This window comes from Typopeltis vanoorti, chromosome 21 (assembly GCF_054136105.1).
Source record: "Typopeltis vanoorti isolate ZY-2024b chromosome 21, IOZ_Tvanoo_1.0, whole genome shotgun sequence".
Lineage (NCBI taxonomy): Eukaryota > Metazoa > Arthropoda > Arachnida > Uropygi > Thelyphonidae > Typopeltis > Typopeltis vanoorti.
The window spans coordinates 61355977-61376036 of record NC_143569.1 but is presented as its reverse complement, the minus strand read 5'-3'; the positions used below and the strand labels follow the sequence as shown (position 1 = coordinate 61376036).

Genomic DNA, 20060 nt, shown 5'->3' with positions numbered 1-20060 from the left:
AACAGTATAACCCATTTGGTATACAAATGAACATAAATACAATACTATTTGCAGATGATCAAATAGTATTAGCTACATCAGAAGATGATTTACAAAGGTCATTAAAATCATTAAATGATATCTCAAAACAATATAATATGACAATATCTGAAGAAAAAACAAAAATAATGGCATTCAAAGGAGAAAAACCCAATAAGAAGGAAAATATTGATAGATAATAAAATATTAGAACTAGTAAATACTTTCAGATACTTGGGATGTGATTTATTATATGAAGAAGAAAAAGACATAGACTCCAAAATATCAAACTTTGTCCAAGTAAATGACATAATAAATAATATATTTAAGCCATCCTTAGTACAAAAACACACTAGAATCAGACTATATAATGTCTTGTCAAAACCAACTCTACTATACGGAAGCAAAACATGGACTATAAAAAGAAAAGACGAAAAACAAATTCATACAGCAGAAATGAAGTTTCTCAGAAAAACAGCTGGATATACCAAGTGGGACCATAAAACAAATGAAGAAATTTTACAGTCCCTGAAAATAAAACCAATTAATTACTACATAAGACAGTATAAACCAAAATGGCTAGAACAGAACATTTAAATCGAATGGACAACAGCAGACTACCAAAAATATTGTACAGTTACAAAATAAGTGGAAAAAGAAGAATCGGAAGACCAAGAAAGAGATGACATGAGACTGGAACAGGCCACTTGGCCAAAAATCCATGTTAGGAAGAAGAAAGAAGATATATATGGCAGTATAAATATATATACAGGGTGTTCGGGATAAATTTGACATATTTATAATTAATTATATTTTTCTGTAAGTTACATGTATTAACACACACTTCTCTTCATTTAAAAGTTTGGACCCTTCTTCATTCATATACAAGATGTCAGAAAGGATGGATAGCTGGAACCCACCTGAATCATGGAAGAGAATAACTTGTATCATGATGATTCGTGCCCGCCATCAAAATAAGGATATTACGACTGCTGCCCAATGCTCCCTGAATACAGTAAAAACAATCAGGCATGAACTAGAGACTTGCAATGGTGACTACGAGGATGTAGCAAGAAGAAAGATCCCTAGCAGACGATCTGATTGCGTTCGTACAGCAGAATTCCTCGCAAATCTGCAGGAACAGGTGTTGAAGAACCCTGGCATTGGAATTCGGGCTTTGTTCGTGGAGTTGCTAACTGTAGTCAAGCCCTGGATAACAAGGGTAGCCAATGGTAGGCCGTATGTATGGCAGCAGGATTCGGCCCCTTGCCACACCTCTGGGAAAAGTCAAAAATGGTTGTCTGAAAATTTCTACGACTTCACTAGTCCAAATGTTTGGCCTCCAAACATTTGGACTAGTGAAGTTTTTGGCATCAGCTTGTTCGAGGTTCCGAAGCAGAATTGAAGCTGTGATCGATGCTAATGGTGGTTATTTTGAGTAAATCTTGTTGATAGTATTGTAATTAACTCTGCCTGTAATGTTTTTTTGTCAATTCATTAAATTTAATAGATACAAAGAAGATTTTCTTTTTCCTTACGAAACTGTCAAATTTATCCCGAACACCCTGTATGCTGGTATATATAAAAGCCGGCCTGGTTGGCCGAGTGGTTAGCATATCTGCTCTTCATCCAAGAGGCTGCAGGTTTGAATCCTGCCAAGGATGTTTGTCATTATTTCTCACCTTCATACATTCATTCATATATATACACTCTCCCAAGATGGACTGGATCACCATGGGAGAAGTAGACCCATCCCTCCCGCAATGGGAGTGGCCTTCGTCCTGTAGTGGGTAGAAAAGACAGGCTAATCATCATCATATATGTGCATGCCTGTGTATCTATGTATATATTTATTTATGTAGTTCAGTCACTGGGTTCAAATTCCATCTACGACATGACCCTTGCTAATTACACAATTACAGAATCTTTCTCATGGCTTTTCAACTGAACACAGTTTACATCTATAACAGATAATGCAGGTAGGATTAATTGTCCTGTCATAAGCCATATCAGGTTTCTAAGAAGCCAAGTTACTTGGTCGTGACAGGCCATTCAGTCTAATACAAAAGAGGGAAGATGGGATGGGATGGGATAAGATATTTATTTATTTATTATTACTCAGGAATCATCATCATGGAGTCAGAGGACTTATTGCAGGAGGCCTACACTATTCATTATTCACATAGTACCTTTCATACTTCTTGAACTCATTCACTGGTAAAGCACTCACAGCCAACTCTAGCAACCCATTCTGCTCACTCACCACTCTCCAGGAAAAAAAAAAAAAATCTAGTCCTCTCACCCTTGCTAATCACAGTCTTAACAATTTTGAGACGTGACATCTTTTTCTCATCCTTCTTGTCATCTGATTAAAATTTCTTCTATAACAGTCCTATAAAACCACTATAAAATCCCTTTAGAAGCTTTTATATATATCTATCACATCCCCTCCTATTTGCCTCTCATCCAGTTTTTGTAATACACAAACCTTCAGTCTCATAGGAAGCGTTCCATTGACTTGTCACCATTTTGGACACTTGTCTCTAGATCCTCTCAATCAGTTCTGCAAATAGTAGTAGATCTGGTCACAGATCTGCTCTGTGACCAGATCTGCTCACAGTAGCCCATTATGGGTTGTATCAAAGCCTTATAAAGAGGGATAATAACCTCCTTATTTCTGTTCAATTTATAACCAGATAATCTGATGAGCTATTTTGTGCTTTTGCAGTATCTAACCTGCTGAACTTCAGTCCTGTGTCCACTATTATTCCTTCTTCCTTGGCTCCATTCTTTCTTCAGTCTAGTTCCATCAATGAAGTATTCAGCTTGTTTCTTTCATCTCTCTAAGTGTATAAGCTTACACTTTGTTATATTAAACTGCAACCATTATCCATTGCCATACTGTCAGTGTGTTGAAATCATTCTGCATTATTTAAATACACTGACAGTAATTGTGTCATTACTACTACATTACCTGAATTAACTATTATTCTACTAAGTTTTGCATTATCAACTGAATGTTTTCCTTCATATTATTTCTTATATCATTACTTTACAAATTAAATTCCAGTAGCTCAAGATCCCTGTATGCACAACATTAGTCGCTTGCCTTCTTTTGGATTCAGCTTCACCATATACTATTCTCTGATGTCTGTCCACCAGTTACCTTCTCATTCACATCAAATCTCTCATATCTATGAGCTTCATTTCCATCCCTATTTGCTCCAGTTTACATAAAAGTTCTGTACTGTATTTTCTCAGATACTTTTGCAAAGTCTGTCAGTGTCATGGTATCAGTGGTGCACTCAGGATTTAATCTTGGAGGGGGGCTGAGCGCTGGATTTAACCTTTGGGGGGGGGCCGAGTTGAGCAGACGTTTTGCGAATACACACTACACATCGCATACGACCTATAACTGAGCATCTGCAGTGATCGCTAATTCATAAATAGCACACAACATAAATTAAAAAAATTAATTTTAATTAGAGCCTGTGTAGCTCAGTGGATGTGGCGTTTGCACACCACCGCGCTAGGCCGCCCGAAGGAAGTCTTGGTTTCGAGTCTAGTCGGCGACTAGAGGAAATTTTTCTAAGCCTTTTTTCGACCGGTTCCCGAGTTAGTCGATCTCTGGCACGGGCAAGCAGGTTTTTCCTCCCGGAAACTCGGGTTTTTCGTCCTGTAAACTCAAGAAAATCGACCGTAGAACCCACATTATTTCAGACATTAAATATATTGTGTTAGGGTTAGAGACCACGAGATGGCGGCACATTTGAGCCGACTCTCTTCACTGAGCACCGCTTAATTAGTGATAGCCTTGGGCCATCTGTCTCTGATTGGGTACCAGTGGAGATTGAACTGCCCACTCAGTCTCCAAAAGTTAGATAGGGCTAAATGGCCTCGCCTACTCCCGTATATACGGGAATAAAAAGGCGTTAGCTGATTTTTTTTTTTTTTTTTTAATTTTAATTAGGAAAAGATTTTTGGAAAATTTTCTAGTGTTTTTTCCTTTTCTTTGGGGGTGCCTGGGCCCCTTGACCCCCCCTCTGGGTGCGCCACTGCATGGTATAGCTATTTCCTTATTTAACTCAACTATTGCTTTATTAAAAGTAAATTACCGAGCTACCTAAACTATCCTTCACGAAACTATGCTGTGCTCTCTCCTTCCCATAAAGAATCATATTCCTATCCATCCACATCCTGAATTCTGCCCCTTTAACCAACTTCTCCAATACATTAATCACTATTCCTATGTCTTTGCATCTCCTTTGTCCACTAGAACGTTTCTGCCATTTTGAACCTAACCTGAGCTAAGACTTTAACTAGCTGGTCAATATGGCACTGTCTGTTCTTCCCCCCCCCCCCCCACACACAAAAGGCAGAAGGTCCCCTGTACTTTCTCATAATATACAAATGCTTATATCCATATAATCCCACTGCCATATTCTCATTAAGATTCTAAGCACCTCTAGTTTACCCATCTCTATTCTCACATCTGTCATTTGTCACAGCAATATCTCCACCTGTGAGGAGTCAGTCACTGTATAGACTCATCACATGAGGTTACAAAAATGCATCGGTGTTTTGCATGTGGGCAGAAGGTTAAGGAGAATATAGGAATTTGTTCACGTATGTTTCTTGAATAGGTGTGGATTAATTTTTGGACAAAACAGTTTGAGGATGGCTGTTTCAAAGTTGGGTAATATTCAAGTTGATTAGTAAATAAGAATTTTATTTGTGATGGTAATCAGCTCATCAGAACATTGCTTATGAAAATATCTATAGAAAAAGAACTTCCACAAGAAAGTGGAGTCCATCTATAAGAGAAGGTTATCATTTAAGCGGATAACGTCAAGAATTTTTAGAAAGGTTTTTGGTGTAATTCCTCAAATGTAGAAGCGTATTACTAGGATGGATTTGAGATTTATTTAGTGTTTACTGTTGCACAGGTGAGAAATATACATTTGAAATATATCATCATTATTTTGCTTTTAATTTTTATTTATTTTTCTATAGTTAATTACTCCTTTTCGAAGACTCATTTTATGTGCTGAGTCAAGAAAAGAAATGGAAGAATGGATCTCAGCTTTAAAAAGTGTTAGTAACAAAGACTTTTATGAGGTAAATACCATGATATCAAAATCATTTTTTAATGTACTTTAATTATTTCTAGTCTCTTTGAAATCTTAAAAGTGAAATGTAATTTCTTACTGTAGAAATGTCATTTTTAATATCTGAAAAAAAAATATTGATTCACTTGGTAAAGAGATATATAACATTGTTATTAATTGTATTATACAGATATTGTATTTCCATTTATTCATTTGTTTGTTCATTTATTTTTCTTAAACAAGTTTACTTTGCACTTATTTTTAATACTTAGATTTTAAAAACAGTGACTCGGGTCCATATGCTACACTGTGGATTTTAATATATTGAGAATCAAGGAAATCCATTAACACAGATAACTTTCCTTATGGTGTCATGTGTATCTGAAGTAAATTGCAGATAATTGCAAAGTTTTCCATGCTAATTAACTTCATTTAAATTATTTTGGGATGCTTAAGGGTCAAAGCTGTATAACTGAGAGGAGACCTCCACATAGCCTTTAAAAGAATGCAGAGAACCAACCAGGGCTTCTGACCTAATGTCTAATCTTCACCTTCTCATGGTGCACCCTGTTGGGTATCTACCTGGATACTGAACAAATGAGGATGGGCTGGCAATTTGGGATATAGCCGACCAAATTGTATTCTTATTGGCTTAAACTAAAATACAAAATGATGGTACAACATGACAAAATTTCATGCCAGCTGGGGTGTTGCCCAGTTAAACAAGGCCCCCGTTATTTTTGCCAGGGAACCAGGGCAAACAGCGAAAAGTCAGCTACTGGAACAAATCTGAAAAATACACCCCAACTCAACATCACCAGAGTTAAAGATCGGTACTATCAACATAAATAAGCCCGAATGGCAAAGAAATGGAGCTGGCTGAGGATTTAGATAAGTACCAGATCGACATAATAGGAGTGACTGAAACAAAAAAGACAAAAATTGGTGAGATCTTTCTGAGCAATAAATACAAAATGTTATATTCAGGCAATAACAATCAAGGAAAAGAAGGAGTAGAAATATTATTCAACACTAAATACGAGGCTAATCTTGAATGGCAGGCAGTCTCAAATAGAGTGATGTGGGCAAATATCAGAATGGGGAACTGGACAATGAGACTTATTTGTGCCTAAGGTCCCACAGAAGATTCTACTAAGGTTAGAAGTGTAGGACTTTTTTGAGGCTTTAGAGAAAGCAACTGACACAATGAAAGAAGAAAAGTTGGTCCTTGTTGGGGATCTAAATAGCAGAGTAGGAGATGATTGTCAGATATACAAAAATATTTTGGGAAAATTTGGAGAAAAGAGCAAAGCTAATAATAATGGCAAATAGCTGTTGGATTTCTGCTCAGGACATGGACTGGTTATTACTAACACCATGTTCCAACATAAAAATGTGCACAAATTCACATGGAGAGAAAAGGCAAAGAATAAGAAAAGTCTCATTGACTATGTTATTGTTGATAGTGATGTTTTCTCCCTGGTGCAGGACACCAGAGCGTACAGAGGATTTGAAATTGGAAGTGATCAATATTTAGTCTTGAGCAGGATAAAATTGAATTTCATTTTGAAAAGCAGAACATTTAAGAAGTTTCAAAGCGAACAAAAGTTGAGCAGCTCTCAGATGTGAACTGTAGACTAAAATATGCAAAGATTATTGAAGAAAAAAAGAAAGAGTTTGAGAACAAGAACCAAACTTTGGAGATTCAGTGGCAAGCCTTGAAGAAAAACCTAATTGATTTAGCCAGAGAGGCATGTGGTGAGGTTGTCTGCAAGGATAGAAAAATCAGAATCACAACTCCATGGTAGACACAGGAAGTTAAAGAGGCAGTGAAGGAAAAGAAGAAAGCATATCAAAAGTTCCTGGCAAATAAGTCAGCTTGTGCTCTTAGAGAATACTGAGACAAATGTAAGAAAGCTAAACACTGTGTAAAACCAGCTAAACCAAAGTCATGGGAGGACTTTGACAAGAAAATAGAAAATAAATATCAAGAATGTGGCAAAATATTTGGGAGGTTGTTGAAGAAGCTAAGAAATGGAGGAAAGAGTGCTGTAAAAGAAGTTAGAGATGATAAAGGTTACATGAAAACAGGAGAAAAAGATTTCCTTGAAGTATGGAGTAATTACTTCGAAAAATTGCTAAATGAAACAAGCAGTGATAGCAAAATGGTAAAAAACACTGACCAGGCATGCAGTCAGGAATACATATCCATACTTGAAGTAGAAAAAGCCATCAAAGGCTTGAAATGTGGAAAGGCAGCAGGAGTAGATGATATTCGACCAGAAATGCTGAAGTATGGTGGTATAAGAGTCTTACAGTGGCTGCACTGCATAGTTCAGAAAGCCTGGACAGAGGGACGAATTCCCGATGATTGGAGTAGAGCTCTCATAGTACTCATATATAAAAAGGGAAATAAAACTGAATGTGAGAATTATAGAGGTATTTCCCTACAGAGTGTTCCTGGCAAGATCTATGCAAGTATACTTGAGAAACAGTTGAGAAGAATTGTGGAAGAATAGCTTGGTGAACAACAAGCTGGATTCAGGCCAAATAGAGGCTGTCAGTATCAGATATTCACTTTATGACAAATAGTTGAGAAATCATGGGAATATAACAAAGATCTGTATTTAAGTTTTGTTGTTCTGGAAAAGGCATATGACAAGGTGCCAAGAGAGAAGCTATTCAATACGCTACAGTTATATGGTGTCAATGGGGCATTATATCAAGTAATACTTAGTCTTTATTTGAGTGAGACAAGGATGTACATTATCCTCTCTATTATTTGTTATCTATATGGATCACATTATGAAGGAAAGTGGTATTAAACATGATATCAAGATTGGAGATGTTAATATCAGCTCTTTGCTTTATGTGGATGATGTTATACTTCAATAAATCCGCTACAAGTCTGCAAGATTCCCTGACTAAATTGAATAACTATTGTAATAAATATGGTATGAAGGTCAGCAATAAAAAGACAAAGACAATGAAAATAGGCAGAATTGTTGAAAATGTCAACTGCATTGTGAATGGAGAACCTGTGGAACAAGTAAAACATTTCAGATACTTTTCAGGCACGATTTTTATTGAAAATGGTAAATTGAATGTGGAAATAGAATCAACAGAGCTGCTATGGTAGGAAATCGATAGAATAAATTCATATGGAATAAGAGAGAAATTAGTCAGAACACTAAATTAGTTGTATACAAGACAGTGTTCAAACCAGTTTTAACTTATGGATCTGAGAGCTGGGTCAGAAGTAAAACACTTGATCAAAGACTAGAGACTGCAGATATGAGAGTCCTGAGAAAGATTAGAGGCATGAACAGATGCAACAATGGCAATATCATATTAAAAACGAGGATATTAGGAAAGAACTTGACAATGTCAGCATACAGGAATGCGTTAGCAGAACTAATCTCAGGTGGTATGGTCACTTAAACAGAATGGGCGGGGAAAGATTAGCTAAACAAGTGTTCTCTGCCAGGTTGCCTGGAAAACAACCCAGAGGAAGGCCAAGATATAGGTGGATTGATATGGTACAAAGTGCTTTGGATGATAGAAATATAAGATCTGATAATGTTGGAGTCTTGACAAGTAACAGACTGATTTGGAAGAATATTGTAGATAAGAAGTTAGTAATGATGTAAATTTTTCATGTAGTAGTCATATCCTATACATGCCTTGAGGGTACATGGCAGGAATTTGATGATGATGATGATAAATTATTTTGTTACAAATTTTGGTACTTTGTTTTATATTTTCAGGGTATTGATCATCATGACTTTCTTTCTGGCCAGCATAACTGGTATGTGACTTCCCATGCTCGTCCAACTTACTGTAATGTTTGCAGGGAAGCTCTTTCAGGTGTTACCTCTCATGGTCTCTCCTGTGAAGGTGTGTACTTGTTTAAACTATTAGCTCCTCATTATCTCTTGTTTTCTGTTAATATTCAGAGAAGTTACTTAACTTTCATAAATATAGATAACTGCAAGTTAGTCATCTATGTATATTTGTATCTATTTGTGTAATTATCTATCTTTAGATAATTATGTAAAATGCATTTAAATTAGATTTATGTTTTTTTTTTTCTTTTTAAAAAGATGGAAATAAAAATATTTGGTATTAGTAAGCTTGACTTATCTAGAAATTATAAGAATTGGTGAGATTTGGTGGATTGAAGAAGATCTTGTTACAGAGATAGAATGTTAAGGATGCTGTATTTTATTCCTGTATTTTCAGGAAGGACAGAGAGAACAGAATGGGAGGAGGGGGTATTACCACTGAAAGCAGAAGAATTGCAACCTTTGCCAGTCTGGCTTGCTGAGTGGGTTGTACTTACTCTCCAACCACCAGGCTGTAGGTTTTAATCCTGGCTTGGATATTTATGATTTTCTTTAGGTTGCAAATGAATTTCATTGCCTAATGTGAGATCTTTCCGTTATTGTTCACCTGAAGTGTCTTGAAAAAGTTTCATGTTTGGTCTCTAGATCAGAGCTTATGGACTATAAAAAAAAATAAATAAAAATACAAAAAAAGTATTCCACTCATAGTACTAATATAATATAGGCTTACAACATTTTTTGTAAGTGGAAGTCACATAAAAAATTAAAAAAACATGTTCACTTCAAATTCTAGTTTATTTTATTATTCATTATGATGAATTGTTTATGTTATTAAATGGGATATTATAACTTGCATCACATTCATTTACTGAAATGTATTTGCTGTTATATTGTGAACTGAATATGTATTAAATATTAACAAAATGTATTTTCCTTTTGTTCATATTATAGTGTGCAAGTTTAAGGTTCACAAAAGGTGTGCAGTTAAAGCTCCAAATAATTGTAAGTGGACCACACTTGCTTCTGTTGGGAAGGATATTATTGAAGATGAAGAAGGGGTAATTTTTTTTTTTATAAATTACAGATTGAGTTCTATAGCAAATCTTTCAGTAATTCTTTAATATTTAGCTTTTATTCTTTTACTAACTTTTTCACTTCTCCTATTACAAATATAACTTGAAATTTGAAACTGGGTCTCTTTCCTAGTTTAGAAAATGTGGTTAAAGTATGAATTGCAGAAATGAGCATATATATGAAAAAGTCTTGGTTTACAAATATGGAAAGCACAACTTTTGGACAAACTTGTAGAATAGTACTATTAGAATTAAATAATATAAATCACATATCAGATTAGTGGAATAAAAGTAGTCTACATTTTACTGCTATTTCTAATAGACTATGGAATGTACTGGAGAAGCCAAAAGTGATCCATAAGTTTCATTTAGTCTGAGAGTCTGCAGATGAATAACTTTTGCCACAATGATTCATTATAAATTAACAGGATTTGATCAACTCTCATGTTACTGTGATTAGGAATTGCTCAAGTTTAGCTACTGACCTATTACATTTGGCCATTGCACACTTTAATATTACACTTCCATTTTGCATTATATAGTATTCTTCTCTGTGTGTGTGTGTGTGTGTGTGTGTGTGTGTGTGTGTGTGTGTGTGTGTGTGTGTGTGTGTGTGTGTGTGTGTGTGTGTGTGTGTGTGTGTGTGTGTGCGCGTGCGTGCGTGCGTGCGTGCGTGCGTGCGTGCGTGTCAGAACCACAATGATTGTTACAGTTAACAAGATCTGTTTAACTCACTATGTCACTGTAAATGAGAGTTGCTCAATTTGGCTGGACATATGCTGCACTAGGCATTACATATGCCATTAGTATTATATTTCCATTTTCCTTACATATTATACTGTGTATGCATAAGAGGTTTAGATACATCTGAACTGATGAAAATGGTTTATAGATTAAGTATAATTTAATAGTATAAAATATCTGTTAATGTTTAGTACCAAATATTTTTTGTATTTTCAATTTAAACTTAGTAAATTTTTAAAGGTATTAAATTTTTTTAAATGATTAATTTTTAATTAAAATTTATTTAAAAAAAAGAACAAAAGGTTGCATGACATTGATGCCAACCTCCTTCTAGGGGATGACACTTGAAGTACTATCAACATAAAAAACCTGAATGGCAAAGAAATGGAGCTGGCTGAGGAATTGAATAAGTACCAGATCAACATATTATGGGTTACTGAAACAAAAACTGGTGAGATCCTTCTCAGCAGTGAATAGAAATGTTATATTAAGGTAATACCAAAGAAGGAGTAGCTATAGTATTCAACACAAAAAAGAGGCTAATTTTCTTGAATGGCAGGCAATATCAAATAGAGTGATGTGAACAAATATCTGAATGGAGAAGTGGACAATGAGACTTATTTGTACCTATGGTCCCACAGAAGGTTCTATTCTACTGAGGTAGAAGTGAAGGAATTTTTTTAGGCTTTAGAGAAAGTAAATGACAAATGACAAAAGAAAAGTTCCCATTGTGGGGGATCTAAATAGCAGAGTAGGAAATGATCATCAGCCATACAGAAATATTTTGGGAAAATTTGGAGAAAAGAGCAAAGCTATTAATAGTGGCAAATACCTATTGGATTTCTGCTCAGGTCGTGGACTGGTTATTACTAACACAATGTTCCAACATAAAAATATGTATAAATTCACATGGAAAGAAGGGGCAAGGAATAAGAAAAGCCTTATTGACTATGTTATTGTTGATAGTGATGTTTTCTCACTGGTGCAGGATATTAGAGTATACAGAGGATTTGAAATTGGAAGTGATCACCATTTAGTCTTGAGCAGGATAAAATTGAATTTCATATTGAAAAGAACAACATGTACAAAAATTTCATCATCATCATCATCAAATTCCTGCCATGTACCCTCAAGGGGTGTACAGGATATGACAGTACTACATGAAAAAATTACATCATTACTAACTTCCTATCTACAATTTTCCTCCAAATCAGTCTGTTACTTGTCAAGACTCCAACATTATCAGATCTTATATTTCTATCGTCTAAGGCACTTTGTACCATATCAATCCACCTATATCTTGGTCTTCCTCTGGGTCGTTTTCCTGCCAACCTGGCAGAGAACACTTGTTTTGCTAATCTTTCCTCTCCCATTCTATTTAAGTGACCATACCATCTGAGATTAGCTCTGCTAACGCATTCCTGGATGCTGACAATGTCAAGTTCTTTCCTAATATCCTCATTTTTAATATGATATTGCCATTGATGCCATCTGTTCATGCCTCTAATCTTTCTCAGGACTCTCATATCTGCGGTCTCTAGTCTTTGGTCAAGTGTTTTACTTCTGACCCAGCTCTCAGATCCATAAGTTAAAATTGGTTTGAACACAGTCTTGTATACAGCTAATTTAGTGTTCCGACTAATTTCTTTCTTATTCCATATGAATTTATTCAATTGACTTCCCACGATACCAGCTTTGCTGATTCTGTTGTCTATTTCTATATTTAGTTTACCATCTTCAGTAAAAATTGTGCCTAAGTAGCTGAAATGTTTTACATGTTCCACAGGTTCTCCATTCACAACACAGTTGAGATTTTCAATGATTCTGCCTATGTTCATTGTCTTTGTCTTTTTATTGCTGACCTTCATACCATATCTATTACAACAGCTATTCAATTTAGTCAGAGAATCTTGCAGACTTGTAGCGGATTTATTTAGAAGTATAACATCATCCACATAAAGCAAAGAGCTGACATTAACATCTCCAATTTTGATATCAGGTTTAATACCACATTCCTTCATAATGTGATCCATATAGATAATGAATAACAGAGGGGATAATGTACATCCTTGTCTCACACCAGATTTAACATTAAACCATCTCCCTGTACTTCCTTCAATTCTAACTGCTGACTCACAACTCAAATAAAGACTAAATATTGCTTGATATAATGCCCCATTGACACCATATAACTGCAGCGTATTGAATAGCTTCTCTCTTGGCACCTTGTCATATGCCTTTTCCAGATTAACAAAACTTAAATACAGATCTTTGTTATATTCCCATGCTTTCTCGACTATTTGTCGTAAAGTGAAGATCTGATCCTGACAGCCTCTATTTGGCCTGAATCCAGCTTGTTCTTCACCCAGCTTTTCTTCCACAATTCTTCTCAACCGTTTCTGAAGTATACTTGCATAGATCTTGCCAGGAACACTCAGTAGGGAAATACCTCTGTAATTCTCACATTCAGTTTTATTTCCCTTTTTATATATGGGTACTATGAGAGCTCTACTCCAATCATCGGGAATTCGTCCCTCTGTCCAGGCTTTCTGAACTATGCAGTGCAGCCACTGTAAGACTCTTATACCACCATACTTCAGCATTTCTGGTCGAATATCATCTACTCCTGCTGCCTTTCCACATTTCAAGCCTTTGATGGCTTTTTCTACTTCAAGTATGGATATGTATTCCTGACTGCATGCCTGGTCAGTGTTTTTTATCACTGTGCTGTCATCACTGCTTGTTTCATTTAGCAGTTTTTCAAAGTAATTACTCCATACTTCAAGGATATCTTTTTCTCCTGTTTTCATTTCACCTTTATCATTTCTAATTCCTTTTACTGCACTCTTTCCTCCATTCCTAAGCTTCTTCAACAACCTCCAGAATATTTTGCCACCTTCTTGATATTTATTTTCTATATTCTTGCCAAAGTCCTCCCATGACTTTTGTTTAGCTAGTTTTACACACTGTTTAGCTTTCTTACATTTGTCTCTGTATTCTGTAAGAGTAAAAGCTGACTTATTTGCCAGGAACTTTTGATATGCTTTCTTCTTTTCCTTCACTGCCTCTTTAACTTCCTGTGTTTACCAGGGAGTTCTGATTTTTTTATCCTTGCACACAACCTCACCACATGCCTCTCTGGCAGAATCAATCAATGTTTCCTTCAGAGTTTGCCACTGAATCTCCAAGGTTTGATTCCTGTTCTCAAACTCTTTCATTTTCTTTTCAATAATATTTCTGTATTTTAGTCTACAGTTCACATCTGAGAGCTGCTCAACTTTTATTCGCTTTAAAACTTTCTTACATGTTATTCTTTTCAATATGAAATTCAATTTTATCCTGCTCAAGACTAAATATTGATCACTTCCAATTTCAAATCCTCTGTACGCTCTGGTGTCCTGCACCAGGGAGAAAACATCACTATCAACAATAACATAGTCAATGAGACTTTTCTTATTCTTTGCCTTTTCTCTCCATGTGAATTTGTGCACATTTTTATGTTGGAACATGGTGGTAGTAATAACCAGTCCATGTCCTGAGCAGAAATCCAACAGATATTGCCATTATTATTAGCTTTGCTCTTTTCTCCAAATTTTCCCAAAATATTTTTGTATGTCTCACAATCATTTCCTACTCTACTATTTAGATCCCCAACAAGGACCAACTTTTCCTTTTTCACTGTGTCAGTTGCTTTTTCTAAAGCCTTAAAAAATTCCTCCACTTCTACCTTAGTAGAACCTTCTGTGGGACCATAGGCACAAATAAGTCTCATTGTCCAGTTCCCCATTCTCATATTTGCCCACATTACTCTACTTGAGACTGACTGCCATTCAAGAAGATTAGCCTCGTATTTTGTGTTGAATACTATGGCTACTCCTTCTTTTCCTTGATTGTCATTGCCTGAATATAACATTTTGTATTTATTGCTCAGAAAGATCTCACCAGTTTTGGTCTTTTTTTGTTTCAGTCACCCCTATTATGTCGATCTGGTACTTATCTAATTCCTCAGCTAGCTCCATTTCTTTGCCCTTCAGGCTTCTTATGTTGATAGTACTACCGATCTTTAACTCTGGTGATGTTGAGTTCGGGTTTGTTTTCAGATTTGTTCAGTAGCTGACTTTTCGCTGTTCACCCTGGTTCCCTGGCAAAAAAAAAACAGGGGCCTTGTTTAACCGGGTGACGCCCCAGCCGGCATGAAATTTTGTCATGTTGTACCATCATTTTTTATTTTGGTTTAACCAATAAGAATACAATTTGGTCGGCTAAATCCCAAATTGCCAGCCCATCTTCGTTCGTTCAGTATCAAAGTAGATACCCAACAGGGTGCACCACGAGAAGGTGAGGATTGGACATTAGGTCAGAAGCCCTGGTCGGTTCTCCGCATTCCTTTAAAGGCTATGTGGAGGTCTCCTCTCAGTTATACAGCTTTGACCCTTAAGCACCCCTGACCCTTAAGTACCCCCTGACCCTTCAGTACAAAAATTTTAAAGCGAATAAAAGTTGAGCAGCTCTCAGATGTGAACGGTAGACTAAAATACATAAATATTATTCAATAAAAAAATGAAACAGTTTGAGAAGAGGAAACAAACCTTGGAGATTCATTAGCAAACCTTGAAGAAAACATTGATTGATTCAGCCAGAGAGGCATTTGGTGAGATTGTCTGCAAGAATCGAAAAATCAGAACTCCATGGGGGGACATAGGAAATTAAAGAGGCAGTGAAGGAAAAGAAGAAAACATATCAAAAGTTCCTGCCAAATAAGTCAGCCTATGCTCTTAGAGAATACAGAGACAAATGTGAGAAAGCTAAACCCTGTGTAAATATATCTAAACAAAAGTTATGGGAGGTCTGTGGCAAGAACATAGAAAATAAGTGTCAGGATGTTCTGACACTTATTTTCAAAATATTCTAGAGGTTGTTGAAGAAGCTAAGAAATGGAAGAAAGAGTACTGTAAAAGGAGTTAGAGATGATAAAGGTGACATGAAAACGGGAGAAAAAGATATCCTTGAAGTATGGAGTAATTACTTCAAAAAATGGCTGAATGAAACAAGCAATAACAGCACAGTGGTAAAAAACACTACTCAACAGGTATGCGAACAGGAATACATATCCATACTTGAAGTAAAATAAGCTATCAAAAGCCTGAAATGTGGAAAGCACAAGCTGATGATATTCAACCAGAAATGCTCAAGTATTTAGATATAACAGTCTTTCAGTGGCTGCACTGCATAGTTCAGAAGGCCTGGACAGAGGGACAAATTCCACATGATTGGAGTAGTGCTCTCATATTACCATATACAAAAAGGGAAATAAAACTGAATGTGAGAATTACAGAGGTATTTCCCTACTGGGTGTTCCTAGTAAGATTTATGCAAGTATACTTGAGAAATGGTTAGAAGGATTGTGGAAGGGAATCTTGGTGAAGAACAAGCTGGATTCAGAATTCTACTTTTGAGAGAAACTTGTGACATGAAATTAGTACTAATGAATAGTTTGTTATTTTCAAACTGAAATATCTGACAGTATATTAAATATGCTTTTCTTGTGCTAACGTGTATATAATTCTTAAGCTGGATTCATGCCAAATAAAGGCTGTCAGGATCAGATTTTAACTTTACAACAAATAGTTGAGAAATCATGGGAATATAACAAAGATCTGCATTTAAGTTTTGTAGACTTGTAAAAGGCATATAACAAATTACCAAGAGAAAAGCTATTCAAAACACAACAGTTATATGGTATCAAGGGGGGCATTATATTAAGCAATACTAAGTCTTTATTTGAGTTATAAGTCAGCATTTAGAATTGAAGGAAGTATAAGAAGATGGTTTGATATAATATCTGGTGTCAGACAAAAATGTACATTAGCCCCTCTGTTATTCATTATCTATATGATCACATTATGAAGGAACCCAGTATTAATCCTGATATCAAAATTGGAGATGTTAATCTCAGCTGTTTACTTTATGCAGATTATGTTATACTTTTAAATAAATCCAGTACAAATCTATAATATTCCCTGACTAAATTCACTAACTGTTGTAATAAATTTGGTATGAAAGTCAGCAATAACAAAACAAAGACAATGAAAATAGGCAGAAGCATTGAAAATATGAACTGCATTGTAAATGGAGAGCCTATAGAACAAGTAAAACATTTCAGCTACTTAAGCACAGTTTTTAGCGATGGTAAATTAAATATGGAACTAGACAACAGAATCACAAAAGCTGGTATGGTAGGAAGTCAACTGAATAAATTTATATGAAATAAGAGAGAAATTAGTCAAAACACTAAATTAGCTGTATACAAGACCATGTTCAAACCAATTTTAACTTATGGATCTGGGAGCTGGATTAGAAATAAAACACTTGCCAAAGAGTAGAGACCACAGATATGAGAATCCTGAGAAAAATAGAGTTGTGAACAGATGGCATCGGTGGCAATATCATATTAACAATGAGGATATTAGGAAAGAACTTAACATTGTTAGCATCCAGGAATGTGTTAGCGGAGCTAATCTCAGGTGTGTGGCCACATAAACAGAATGGTAGAAGAAGATTAGCAAAACTCTGCCAAGTTGGCAGAAAAAAGTCCCAGAGGAAGACCATGATATAGGTGGATTGATACAATAAAATGTGTCTTAGAAGATAGAAATATAAAATCTGATAATGTTGGAGTCTTGACAGGTAACAGATTGATTTGGAGGAAAACTGTTGATGGTAAGTTAATGATGATGTAAGTTCTTCTTGTAGTACTATCATAATATCCTGTACATCCCTTGAGGGTACATATCAAGAATTTGATGATAATGTCCTAATAGTAATTTTTAAACTGTATAAATATTAGAGTTCATTATATGAGTTGGGGGAGGTCTGGAAAGCTCTGATAAACACTTAGAACAAAAATGATATTAAAGCAACCCATATAACCACAAGAAAGAACATTGTAGCAGAGTTATGAAGGTAACTTATGTTCTTATATCCTCGTATGTTCTTATATCCTCATCAATATCTTTAATATCTTTTTTGCTCTAGGTGTTTATCAGAACTTCCCAGACACCCCCCCCCCCTCCCTTGTATTCTGTTAATGATTGTTCACTTTTTTGATAATAGAATAGTTTGTTTAGTATTCTTTCAGATGGAATAGATAAAAGATCAATGAATAAGTTATCAAAATTAGTTGAATAATGTGAAGTGTATTTTACCATGTTTTCCAAAACCCTGCCCTCCATTTTGGTCTGATTGTTTCAAAATTGTCAGTAGACCGTAAACAGCATAATAAACAACTGTATGCAGATTTGCTCAAAAATGATGTGACCTTCACAGGTTTATGGAAAAAGAAGTTTATTTTTATTTTTCTGTGAGCCTCATAGTTATAGGCAGAAAGCTGAAACAACAGTTTTCTGAGGTTAAGAAATAGTTCCCCTTGCCGGTTTCAAAGTAGTTTTCAGTGATCTCAGATCTTTGAATAGTGTTTCTTGAAGGCCTTTAAAGGTATGTAGTTTGCATGGTGATTACTATGTCATCGGTATAGATAAACTCTTGACTGGCTGTTGGAGGATGTCGCTTGTGTACTTTTAGGATGATTTCTTCCCCAGGACCTCCTCTTTTACTTCTTGAGTTATCTTCTTTATTTCATGAAGTTCTGATTTTTCTATTCTTGCAGACAACTTCACCACATACCTTCCTCAATGAATCAATCAATATTTTCATCAAATTTTTTCACTAAGAATCTATAGATTCTCCATTTAGGATACAGCTAATGTTTTCCATGTTCCTGCCTATTTTTATTGGCAATTTTCACGCCATATTTGTTATAGGAGGCATTCAGTCAGTTAAGGAATCCTGCATATTGATATTGGATTTATTTATTTAAGAGCATAACTTCATCTGCATAAAGTAAAGAGCTGAGAAGAGATTAATATCTCTAATTTTATACTTATATTTTATGATATCAAGTTTTATACTTTCTATCATAATGTGATCCATATAAATAATGAATAGCAATGAAGATATTGTGTACTCTTGTCCTACTACTGGTATTACATCAAAACATCTTTCTGTACCTTCTTCAGTTCTTATTGCTGACTCACAACTCAAATGTAGACCATGTATTGCTGTGTATAATGTCTCATTTACACCATATAACAGAAGCATTTTAACAGCTTTTCTCTTGGCACATTGTGGTATGACTTTTCCAGATCTTCAAAATAAAACTTAAATACCAATCCCTGTCTGACAAGAGTAGTTAGGAAAGACAAATTTCCTGATTGTGGAAGAGAAAAAAAGAATGAGAATAAGCTGGGTTAAGGCCAGATAAGAGTAGTCAGGAAATTTGTCTTTCCTGACTATTGTCACACAAGGATTTGTATTTAAGTTTTATTTTGTCGATCTGGAAAAGTCATATCACAAGGTGCCAAGAGAAAAGCTGTTAAAATGCTTCAGTTATATGGTGTAAATAAGACATTATACGCAGCAATATACATGGTCATGAACTGTGCAGTGGAGCCACTGTGTTATAACTCCATATTTGAGCATTTCTGGTCAAATATCATCTGTTCCACATGTTATTCCACATTTCAGGTTTCTTTTTTTTTAATTTAACAGTCTGTCAAAGTAGTTACTCCTCACACATCTAGAGTAGCTTTATCTTCACTTCTTATGTCTGGATTAGCTACTAGAGTATTAAATGGAACAAGAATTGGTAGAAAATATTCAAGACGATTGCACTCAGTAGGCCATGTCATTTGAGTACAGTAAAAGTAATAATCTCTGATTCCTTTTTCAGTACTCTTTCCTCCATTTTAAGCTTTTCACAATTATTCACAGCCCAGTGAATAAAATTGAAGGTAGGACAATTAATATATAAGTGGAAAACATATGAAACTAACCAAGAAACTGCAGAAAAGATCATGCATCTATAATTGATATTACTAAGACTAATTAGAGTAAATACTGATATTCTTCTCAGTGTAAGATGATTTATTCAAGCATTATTCAAGCGCTGTGAATCGGAGAAAGGAGAGAGAGAGAGAGAGAGAGAGAGAGTAGTTATAGAATTCAGCACTTGACATAAATGTCTTCAATGGGAGGCAATTTTAAGTAGTGATGTAAACAAATTTCAAAATGAAAAATTGCACAGTGAGACTTATTAGTCTCACTATGAGAGAGTACTCACTTGGTATGAGAAATGAGAAGGGGAAAAAATTAGTTGAGTTTTAACACAGAGAAATTTAGTCAGAAAAATAGGCAAAATAGCTATAAAGATTAAT

The 20060-nt window shown here is 35.3% G+C and overlaps 1 protein-coding gene across 1 annotated transcript in view; it reads left to right on the top strand.

The window, feature by feature from the left end:
• The window catches only part of LOC150094898 (diacylglycerol kinase delta), a 566581-nt gene that overhangs the window by 196235 nt on the left and 350286 nt on the right, over positions 1-20060 (top strand). The window contains exons 5-7 of the mRNA XM_090411584.1: positions 5032-5136; positions 8894-9023; positions 9923-10029. Of these exons, the coding sequence (XP_090267710.1) occupies positions 5032-5136; positions 8894-9023; positions 9923-10029 (342 nt within the window). The remainder of the gene's footprint in view (positions 1-5031; positions 5137-8893; positions 9024-9922; positions 10030-20060) is intronic.